Source organism: Drosophila takahashii, chromosome 3R (genome assembly GCF_030179915.1).
Source record: "Drosophila takahashii strain IR98-3 E-12201 chromosome 3R, DtakHiC1v2, whole genome shotgun sequence".
Taxonomy (NCBI): domain Eukaryota; kingdom Metazoa; phylum Arthropoda; class Insecta; order Diptera; family Drosophilidae; genus Drosophila; species Drosophila takahashii.
In genome coordinates, this window is record NC_091681.1 from 27384832 (window position 1) to 27394907 (window position 10076).

At 47.4% G+C, this 10076-nt stretch overlaps 3 protein-coding genes across 3 annotated transcripts; 1 reads left to right on the plus strand and 2 right to left on the minus strand.

Annotated features, from left to right (window-relative positions):
- Positions 1-28: 28 nt before the first annotated feature.
- Ipo9 (Importin 9) lies at positions 29-3652 on the plus strand. Its single transcript, XM_017153081.3, has 6 exons — positions 29-314; positions 388-1032; positions 1085-1503; positions 1557-2108; positions 2172-2960; positions 3020-3652. Exons 1-6 carry the CDS (start codon positions 176-178, stop codon positions 3530-3532), a joined length of 3057 nt encoding a protein of 1018 aa, XP_017008570.2. The 5' UTR covers positions 29-175; the 3' UTR covers positions 3533-3652.
- A 52-nt stretch (positions 3653-3704) lies between these two features.
- bumpel (brother of rumpel) lies at positions 3705-6950 on the minus strand. Its single transcript, XM_017153082.3, has 8 exons — positions 6064-6950; positions 5934-5999; positions 5166-5440; positions 4864-5113; positions 4420-4800; positions 4177-4364; positions 3939-4122; positions 3705-3879 (listed from the first exon to the last, which is right to left on the minus strand). Exons 1-8 carry the CDS (start codon positions 6421-6423, stop codon positions 3817-3819), a joined length of 1767 nt encoding a protein of 588 aa, XP_017008571.2. The 5' UTR covers positions 6424-6950; the 3' UTR covers positions 3705-3816.
- A 389-nt stretch (positions 6951-7339) lies between these two features.
- Positions 7340-9964, minus strand: ninaG (neither inactivation nor afterpotential protein G). Its single transcript, XM_044395627.2, has 5 exons — positions 9823-9964; positions 9635-9769; positions 8259-9535; positions 7749-8001; positions 7340-7641 (listed from the first exon to the last, which is right to left on the minus strand). Exons 1-5 carry the CDS (start codon positions 9839-9841, stop codon positions 7532-7534), a joined length of 1794 nt encoding a protein of 597 aa, XP_044251562.1. The 5' UTR covers positions 9842-9964; the 3' UTR covers positions 7340-7531.
- Between the last annotated feature and the right edge of the window lie 112 nt (positions 9965-10076).

Consider the following 10076-nt stretch of genomic DNA (forward strand, 5'->3'; position numbering starts at 1 on the left):
AAAAATAGATGACAATCGTCTTTGAAAATCGATAATTCGGCAGCGAAATATTGATATCGATAGAATATATAGTGTTGCAAAACGCCCGTGGCCTACATGTGATAGCGCCGCGCCGGTTTTTTGTTGCGAATTTTTGGACATTGCGAATTAATTTATTGTGAACCGCTGCCGCAGAATGTCGCTGCAATTCCAAAACGACTGCGGAGATTCCGTGAAGCAGGCGATCATCGAGGAGCTGCAGAACCTGCTCAGCTCGGACACGAGGGTCCTGCAGCAGGCGGAGAAGCGGACGAAGCAGCTGGAGTACACGGAAGGTGATTTGGCGGGCAGCCAGGATGGCGTGGCTTGGGTGGCTTCCTCCGTCTAACCTTTGTCATTCCTCCCCAGGCTATGGCGTCTACCTCTCCGAGATCATCATGAACCAGGCGCACGAGCTGCCGCTCCGTCAGATCGCCATAGTGATGCTCACCCGGTATGTGGAGAACCACTGGTCAGATGACCAGGATGCGGGCGGAAAGACCAACGGCTGCATGGCCAGCGAGCAGGCCAAGCGCACCATACGCAACATCCTGCCCAACGGACTGTACGACCCGAACTCCAAGATCCGCTCCTCGGTCGCGCACACCATTTCCACCATAGCGGCCACGGATTACCCGCAGGGCTGGTCGGAGCTCTTCGACATCATTGTCAAGTGCCTGGGCGGCAACGAGGACTCCATTCACGGCGCCATGCAGGTCCTGCAGGACTTCACCTACGACGTGGAGCAGATCAAGGAACTGGGCCCGGTGGTCATTCCCGAGGTCTATCGCATTTTCGACTCGGAGCAGAATTACTCCATCAAAACCCGAGTGTCGGCCATTCGCATTTTGAAGCCCCTGTTCGCCTCCATAGCCACGCTCATTTCCAACAAGGATGAGCAGAGCACCATGATGAGCTCCATTCTGACCAACTTCATGGACAAGCTGATGCATTACCTGAGCATGAACAGCGGCGCCGGATCGAGTTTCCTCCTCCGCTCCGAGATTATCAAGGGTGAGTGGAATTTTCTCTTTACCCAGAAAGTAAACTAAACTTTCTTCTTTAGTGTTTACCCATTTGGTCAACGAGATGCCCAAGTACATAAACCCCTTCATGGAACGCGTTCTGCCCATTGTCTGGCAGCTGCTCACCCAAATCGCGGAGACGTACGTGAAGGTGTCGGTGAACCAGACCGAGACAAATCCTTTGGCCAGCGGCGACAGCGAGGAGGATGACGAGCAGACCAATTTCCAAACACTAATCATCCAGATCCTAGAGTTCATCAACTGCATTCTGACATGCAACAAACTGCGCGGCAGCATCAAGAATGTGCTGGCCGATCTCATCTACATCACAATCGTATACATTCAGCTGAGCGAGGAGCAGCTAGAGGATTGGCAGGATGATCCCGAGAAGTTCGTGGACGACGAGGATGACGGTGGCGTGGAGTTGACCGTACGCATGTGTGGCCGCGATGTTCTACTGGTAGGTGGCTTTATTTTATGGAGGCTTCTTACCTTATTAACCGATTATTCTAGGCCATTAACGACGAGTTCGGAGCCAATGCCATTCAGCCACTGCAGGAGGCCTTGGGCAGGCACTTCAGCGTGGCCGAGGCGGAGAAGGCGGCCAACAACCCGAACTGGTGGAAGATCCAGGAGGCCTGCATGGACGCCGTTCACGCCTTCCGCGACATCATCCTCGAGGGCGACTCCACTTTCGACCTGCTCAACTACTTGAACATAGTTCGTAATCTGCTTGTTCACCAGGAATCCCCACCTCTGGTCGGCCGCGCTCTTTGGACACTGAGCACCTACTCCAAGTCGGACCTCTACAATCCACAGATGTTGGCCGAGATCCTCGACGTCACGCTGTGCAGCCTGTCGCCGGAGAAGTCGCACATCCTGAGAATCAGTGCCGTTCGCACTTTGAATGGTTTCCTGCAGGCTAACGAAACTATCGAGGGAGAAAAGCGCAACTTGTTGGTGTCTAAGTTGCCTGGTTTCCTGGACGGAATCATGGCTTTGGTGCCGGGTTGCAAGGCCACCGTGTTGGCACTGCTAATGGAGGCCTTGACCATCATGGTTAAGGTAAATGATTGAAAAGCATTGATTGTCCTTAAATGTAATTAAATATCTCCTATTTGTTTTCAGTTCGATGCTGAATTCGCCTTTGCCAGCCAGGCCAAGATCACGCCCCTGGCCATTGCTGTGTTCCTCAAGTACACCGAGGATCCGTTTGTGCTGGAAACGGTGCAGGATCTCATCAAAGCGCTGTGCCAGCGCAAGGAGTGCCTGGGACCGCTGCAGGAGAAGTTCATTCCAACCATCGTGAGCATTTTGGGGCTGACAGGAGCAGCCTCCACGGAGAAGCAGGACATAGCTCTAGATGTCCTAAACACAATAGTGCGCTACACTGAGCCGCCGCTCAGCAGCTCTCTGCTGGAGACAGCCTTTCCCGCCATAATTAGCTGCGTCATGCAGACAGATGACCATTCCGTCATGGTGGCCGGCGGCGAGTGCCTGCGCAGCTTCATTAATGTCTCTCCCGAGCAGATTTGCAGCTACAAAAACGGCGAGGGAGTCAACTGCATCATGCAGGTGGTGGCCTCTGTCCTACTGAATCCCATGAACAGCGAAATGACGGCTGCCGGCCAAGTGGGACGCCTCGTCATCACGATTATCACCAAGATGGGCAGCATGCTGGGCCAGAACGTGGATATGCTCCTGAAGGCTGTGATAAGCAAAATGCAGAACCTCGAGTGCCTAAAAGTGATCATGAATCTGGTGTTAATCTTCGCCCATCTGTTCCTTACGCAAATGGACGCCGTGCTCAATTTTCTGTCCACTGTTCCCGGACCAAACGGAGAGCCAGCGATGCAGTTTGTGCTTACGAACTGGCTTTCACGCCAGAACTCATTCTTCGGAAACTATGAGAGAAAGGTGGGTAGAATTATATATATGATAACGTTTGTCTAATCAACTCTTTTCCTTTTCCCCAGGTCACCACTATGGCTCTCTGCAAGCTCTTCGAATATGGAGTGGCCACACAGGACAACCGCTTGACCACAATAACTTTCAAGGAGCTGGTCGACGACCCCACAGATACCCGTAGACGTACCCGCTCCGTGGCGGCTACAACCCAGAAGTGGGTCACCATTCCGGCGCTCGTCAAGATCTTCAAGGTGCTGATCTCCGAGTACCAGCACTTCGTGGAGAGCAAGACCGACGAACCACTCACGGACAGCGAAGAGGATGGCGAGGCTGATGACTCGCCTGGAAATGCAGCCAAGCCGAAGTACATCTCCGATCTGTTCGAAACTGACGAGGATAACGCCGATGACGAACAGCTGCTGCAGGAGCTGCTCAAGGAAACCAACTACCAGGGCGACATTGCCGACAATCTGCAAAAGTTCCTTACCACCTTTGCGCAGAACGAACACTTCCCCACCTTCTATGAACACCTCACCGAGGGCGAACGCCTCGTCCTGCTCAACAAGGTGCAGCAGAAGTAGAAGGATGCAGCTGGAGGAACCCCTCTTTTTTTACGTTTTGTACGTCGAATTGTGTTAATTGTATTTATATATTGTTGCTAACCCTTGGATTGAATAAACATTTATATATTTTCTAAATAATTGAATTAGGAGTTGGTTTTGGAATTTAAAATTCGAAACATTTGGTTATAAATACTCATAAAATATATATATTTAATTATTTTCACTTTACAATAGGAATCGAAATTGTTTAGGTTACCCAGCTTTAGATTAAGGTAAACCCAAATGGGATAAAGTTCGCATGATCATAAGGTCACCTCGTCGTGACGGAGCTTGTGCTGCAGTGGAATGTCAGGCTTATAGGCATCCTGGTGGAAAATTCCAAAATAAATCAGTTATACATTTAGCTAAGATCTATTGTACTTACCATGGGCTTTTCCGAGCCTAAGGTAAAGAACTTTCGTATGCAGGGGGTGAGCAGCACTGGATCCACTTTGTTGGGATTATTTTTACCAAACATCAAGGTGCCAAGCAGCGCGACAATAATGGTGATAGAGGCTCCAAAAGTGGTGTACCACATATACGAGATCCGGTAAAGCGGAAAGATGTCCCTATTATTTCGAGGATCATGAGTTATAATTACTGATGGGATTTATTAAACCTACTCTGCAGATGATGCCACCAGGTGAGTTGAGTTGGCCAGACTGGTGGTCACATTGAAGCTGTAGTCGCATTGCTCCACATTCAGCGCTTTGGTATGATAACTAATGGCTCCGGAAGCGATGGCCCACTGGGCATTTAGACTCACCCAGGACATGGCTATCACACCCATTATACCGCCCAGCAAAGCGCTCTGAAAAATAAATAAAATGAATATTTTCAATATTATTAAATTGATTTATACACACATTTCCATTGATCCAGGGAAGGAAAAGTCCTATAGTGAAGATGCCAAACAGTGGACCGTTCGTAATCGCCTCCAGACTCATGGTCAGCTGGAGGACAGTGCCCATGTGCTCCACCACGTAGACCAGGCACACACAGAGGGCTCCCACCCCGACGACCACCAGGCGCATGATCCAGTTGATGGCCGAGCTGGAAAGGGGCTTCTTCACATACGGCTTGACGAAATCCTCCAGCACCACGGCGGACATGGAGTTGAGGCAGGTGGAGAGGGAACTCAGGGCGGCACTGAAGACGCCGGCAATGAAGAGTCCCGTCATGCCGGGCAGTTCACCCAGCGTCTTCATCACAAAGAGCGGGAGGAGTTGATCTCGGGCCTTTGCCAGCTGGAATTGGAATGGGATCCATGATGATTAAAATAAAATGAAATACCTAAAGACTAAACCCACCTTGGTGGTCAGGGGATCGCAGTTCTGGTAGGTGGCATAGATCAGTAATCCATTGTATCCACAGAGAGCCATCAGGAGGAGCACGCCGGCGCAGAAGATGCAGAGCGCTTTCCGGGCATCACCAAGAGATGGAAGGGACAGGTACCTCTGGATCATGTTCTGGGAAACAGCATTGGTCTGCGTCCAGTAGACGATCCCTCCGAAGAACAGGCACCAAAAAGTGTGGCGCACAGTGGGATCAATACGAAGACTTAAAAACATAGAATTAATTTCCGTAATATATTCCATACTTGTATACTTACTCTGGTGCTTCCAGGCGATCGCTGTTCCAAGCTCTTTCCAGAACCACTCCCGCTCCGCCAATGTCGTGGGTGCCCTTTATTGCCACTAAGGAAAGCGCACCCACCATAGAAACAGCCTGCACCACGTCGGTCCAGACCACTGCCTTTAAACCACCCAGACTCGTGTAGAAGACACAGATGATGCACACGATCGGCGTGATCGTATGGACTCCAATTCCCGTCACCTGGTTGAAGGCCAAAGCCGGTACATAGATTACGATGGGCAGATAGGCCACCTAGGATGGGATTATTGGGATCGGTGAGGAGGTGAAATATTATAATACATAAAATAATTTTTAAAGAAGGTTTCCGCACCTTAACCTACATATATTAATCTCTTTTTAGAAACCCAAGTCCAATTTAAGCTTTAGGTATATGTACATAATTAAAAAAATAATCTATTTACTACTTATAGAGCAGGATCATTATAAACGAAAGGATCCAACGGCACTATAAAAAACCCAGATATCTAAAACAAATGAATTTGTTGAAAATAGCTGAAATACCGTATCCATGAACGTTCTAATCATAGAACAATGAACCAGATAAGTTAATCTATATACTACTAATATATCAAGACCTTAAAAAATATATTTTAAAAATAAATAGATATCTATAACAAATTAACTTGTTTAAAATAGCATAAATACTTTATCCATGAACTCTCTAAGCATAGAACAATGAAGCAGATAAGTGAATAAGTGGCTCCTAAGCACTCTTAATACTCACATTCATAATGGCAAACATGACTGATCCGTAAAGACGTAACCTGCGATCGAAGCGAATCTCCAGATACTATAAGGAATCCAAAGAATTTTCTGATAAATCCAAATAAATATATAAAGATAACCAAGCTCACCTCGTAGGTGGAGGTGATGTTCAGGTCGTGGAAAACGGGTAGGTAGAAAACGCCCATCACCACGCCCATGCCGATGACGCCGCAGGCCACGTAGAGATACTGGATTCCATAGGAGTAGACCTCGGTGGGAAGACCGAGCAGCGTGATCCCGGACACAAAGCTGGCCACTAAGGAGAAGGCGATGGGGATGACCAGCATCTTCCGTCCGCCCAGCATATAGTCATCCTCGGAAACGGACTTGTTCATAAACCCAAAGTAGATGCCAATCCCGATGCAGAGCAGGAACATCGAAACGAAGGCCACATAGTCCGGCCAGGCGAACTGCTGCAGCTCGCCCAGAATCTCCTCGATGCTCGCCATGGCGACTAACTAACTACGCTGGAGGTCGGCAGCTGGATGGGATGTGGATGTGTCCGACTCTCAGGTCTGTCGGTGGCTCACTGAGCCCATGTGCTGCTGCTGCCCAGATTTGGGTGCCTCTGCCTAGGCGGCTGTGATTCAATTCAATTCCGCTCAATTATCAATTGTGGGGTAATTTAGTTTTTCGGGGGGCACGGGGATGCGACTATCTTTAGTTAAGCCGGCGGGCGGGGGAATTACGACACCTCCGTCTCCAGTTCCGGGAACGTCCCATTGATCATCGCTCCTCTTCGCGAGCTCTGGCCCAATTCCTCCCACTGGGTTCGTCACAGATCCCCCTTGTATGCAATTATGTCACCCAGTACGCAAACTGATCTTTCGAAAATTCGCCAAGAGCCCGGCGCCGCGTCTTAATCTCGGCACCAATCACAACCAAATCCCGGAGGTTGCACTACGAGATCGGCATTTCCCGAAAAGTTACGCCTAATTGACACCGTCGGAATTTTCACTGATGCCGATTGTAGTTGCACAAGAACTGAGTGGGAGCCATGCGCCACCCGAGGCTTACTACGTATATAGTCATTCACAGAACCACCTGGCAGAGAGCCAGGAGAACTGCAGCGGTAGCGGAGCGGGATCAAGTGCAAGATCACCGGCGAAAAAGCAAGAGCAATCAACCGAGCACTTCAAGAAAAGGAATCAAACTTTTTTTAATTTTCCATAAACAGATTTTAAAATATTTTTTTATTTCATCGCCTTAAATAAAAGTTAAGAATCGAATTAAATTAAAAAAAAAAGTTTTTTTTAATAATATGCTTTTATAAATAAAAAATAAAAAAAATTTTTAATTTTGTGATTAACCATTGTTTTTGAAGTATTAAAATAAAAAGTAACCTACTGAAATATTAAGTAGCTATGATTTATAACAAAGTATGGAACGACTTAGAGAAATGGAAAAGAATTTAAAAGTTTTTGGAATTCGCTTTAAAAGTATTCTAAAAATGTTTAAACTTTAAACGTTTACAAATGCGACTTATAATAAAATGAATGTTTTTTTCAGTGAGGTTGTCCCTCAACTTGAAAGCATTAATCTCACAGAGAATTTCATTCATTTTAAATCACCGGTCTGCAGTTCGCTCTTCAGTATCCATGAGGCGGCTCTCAATGCAATAGCTGCGACCACCGAGTTGGGATTTCCCGAGATGGGACGGGGCAGGACTGGGAAAAAATAAATAATCATAAGTATTTATGGATTCGGAAAATATAGAGGAAATATTTTTTTTGTTCCTAAAATTTCGAAAGTTGTGATTAATAGGAGTACTTACCGCTGGCATCCACCACTCGCACATTGGATACACCCTGCAATCTCAACTGCGAGTCCACGACGCTGCCAAGAGCACAAGTGCCTCCTGGATGATGAGATCCCAGGCCAATGTGACGCATCAGGCACTCCAGATAGTGATCCGAGGGTTGGTGGTCGAAGAAGTCCCGTTCGAAGGGACCGAAATTGGAGCACTCCTGCAGACGAGGCCAGTGGATGCGGGGATGCAGTGAAGCAAAGGCAGCTGAAGTGACCAGCTGAAATTGAAGATACCATTAAGTCAAACTATTGGAAGTCTACACAAAGAAAAAAACGGAACAATATGGACTTGATATTGTTTCATTTCAATTTTTCCATAACAAAATGGTATGATTTCATATCGATATGGTACAAAATCATATGTTCGGAAATATCATTTTGATATGAATACATATGGGCCGAAATTGATATGAAAAAATACCCGATGGATGATTATTTTTGCTTTTTTTTTTCTCTGTGTATATATATGATTTACCTCCACTGCACTTCGAATAGCCTTAATTGTGCAGACCACATCCTCTTCGCTACTGAGGTAGTTAGGATCTATCAGGGGATTTCTTCTCATGTGCCGGTTAAGGAGACCCACGGATCCTCGTGATCTTGGCTGCAGGCAGCTGGAAATGACCACAAAGCCTTCCTGCGAGGCGTTATAATAGCGTGGAAAGAGGGCCCGGAAGGCTGGGCCCTTAAAATTCGATATTGACATCAGAGCAGATTCATCGATGGCACCGGCTCCAAAGAAGGTGATCCCAAAGGACGAGGCTCCTGATCCTCCATAGCTTGCCACATTTCCCAGCACTCCAAAGTTTCCCAGCGGTCCGGTTCCCGAACTAAGGTAGTTAATCAAGGTCATTGGATTCAATAAGGTGTTTTGGTTTAATGTAGGACCAGGAACTCCCATTGAAACGAAGAGGGGAACATTGAAGTGATCGTGCAGATTGTGACCCACCAAAGGTAAACTATGCTGAACGGGAATCCCCATTTTGTTCAATACTCCCATATCTCCGATTCCAGAGGCCAACAGGAGCTGAGGAGTTTGGTAAGCTCCAGCGCAGAGTATCAACTCTCTTCTCACCTCGATGCTGAATTCCTGCTCCCTGTTCTCCTCGTCCTTAATCCCCACGAGAATGGAGGTGGCTTGGGGAAATGGGCTGGAGGAAAGTTGAATCCGCTTCACCAAAGCATCGGGCAACAGACGGAGATTCGTGCGATGGAGCATCGGATTTAGGAACTGCTGTACCACTGAATGACGCAACCCATTCCTTATGTTATACACAGACCGTCGGAAGATCCAATCCTTGTGGGCAAACTGCGCCTGTGCCTCGTCAAGGGATTCGGTTAACTTGGAGTAACGGCGAGGAATTTCATACATATCCGGGGGCTTGGGCTTGGCAGCCGCCATAAAGGACCTCATCTGGTCCCATCCCCAATCGCTGAGATTGTGAATGTCCCGCCAAGAATCAAAGTCCGGTGCGTGACCATCAAAGTGCAGCATATAGTTGAGATTGGCCGAACCACCCAGTCCTTTGCCCCTCGGGAGGCACTGCCTCTGTTCGATGAGACCCTTGGAGGAGTGCTTCTGCGGCACGGACAAGAAGGACCAGTCGTTTATGCCCTTCTGCTGGAAAGTGGTCAGCAGGGGAATCCGACTGAGTAAACCAAATTGACCTCCGGCCTCCACGAGCAGGACACTTCCATTGCTGTGCTTGGCCAGCAGCGAGGTGAGGGTGCTGCCTCCAGTTCCAGCTCCAACTAAAAAAATAAAACAAAATGAATGACATTACTTTATCTAGATTCCTTTTATAACTAACTTCTAATATAGTACAAAATATTTTCCAAATCTCCACTCACCAATCACATAGTCGAAAGCAAATTGCCGCTCCTCCGGTGCCAAAACATTGGGTATGGAGTTCTTCAGCAGTGTCCCTACCAGGATGACGATGACTGACAGGAATCCTATGATAATCCCACCCAAAACCAGAATCTCTGCAACGACAATACCTCAAAAACTATTTATTTATTTTATTTCCTGAGCTTACTTTGGAATTTCAGGCCCATGCTGTTCTGTGCGATGACGAAATCCAACTAGTTAGAATGCGAGAACCACTGACTGCAGTGGACTTGGTCTAATCCAATTAAAGCCTTGAAGGGGTGGGATTGGGCGCTAAATTTGAATTCGAGTGCATCGCCTATCGGCCAGAGATGAGCTTTTGGCGAGCGATATTTATCTAGCGATGCGGCTAGACTTTTTTACAAGCTAAAAATTGTTAAACAAATTTTAAAAATATAAAAA

Bases quoted from the DNA above. Each gene is read 5' to 3' on its own strand.
- Ipo9 (XM_017153081.3), top strand. From the start codon at position 176: ATGTCGCTGCAATTCCAAAACGACTGCGGAGATTCCGTGAAGCAGGCG. The intron at 2,109-2,171 runs GTAAATGATTGA...ATTTGTTTTCAG, and splicing joins CCTTGACCATCATGGTTAAG to TTCGATGCTGAATTCGCCTT. The intron at 2,961-3,019 runs GTGGGTAGAATT...CCTTTTCCCCAG, and splicing joins TCGGAAACTATGAGAGAAAG to GTCACCACTATGGCTCTCTG.
- bumpel (XM_017153082.3), bottom strand. From the start codon at position 6,423: ATGGCGAGCATCGAGGAGATTCTGGGCGAGCTGCAGCAGTTCGCCTGG. The intron at 5,114-5,165 runs GTAAGTATACAA...TATGTTTTTAAG, and splicing joins GATCGCCTGGAAGCACCAGA to TCTTCGTATTGATCCCACTG. The intron at 3,880-3,938 runs GTAAGTACAATA...ATTTTCCACCAG, and splicing joins TAGGCTCGGAAAAGCCCATG to GATGCCTATAAGCCTGACAT.
- ninaG (XM_044395627.2), bottom strand. The intron at 9,536-9,634 runs GTGAGTGGAGAT...TTATTTTTTTAG, and splicing joins TGCTTTCGACTATGTGATTG to TTGGAGCTGGAACTGGAGGC. The intron at 8,002-8,258 runs GTAAATCATATA...CTTCAATTTCAG, and splicing joins CTATTCGAAGTGCAGTGGAG to CTGGTCACTTCAGCTGCCTT.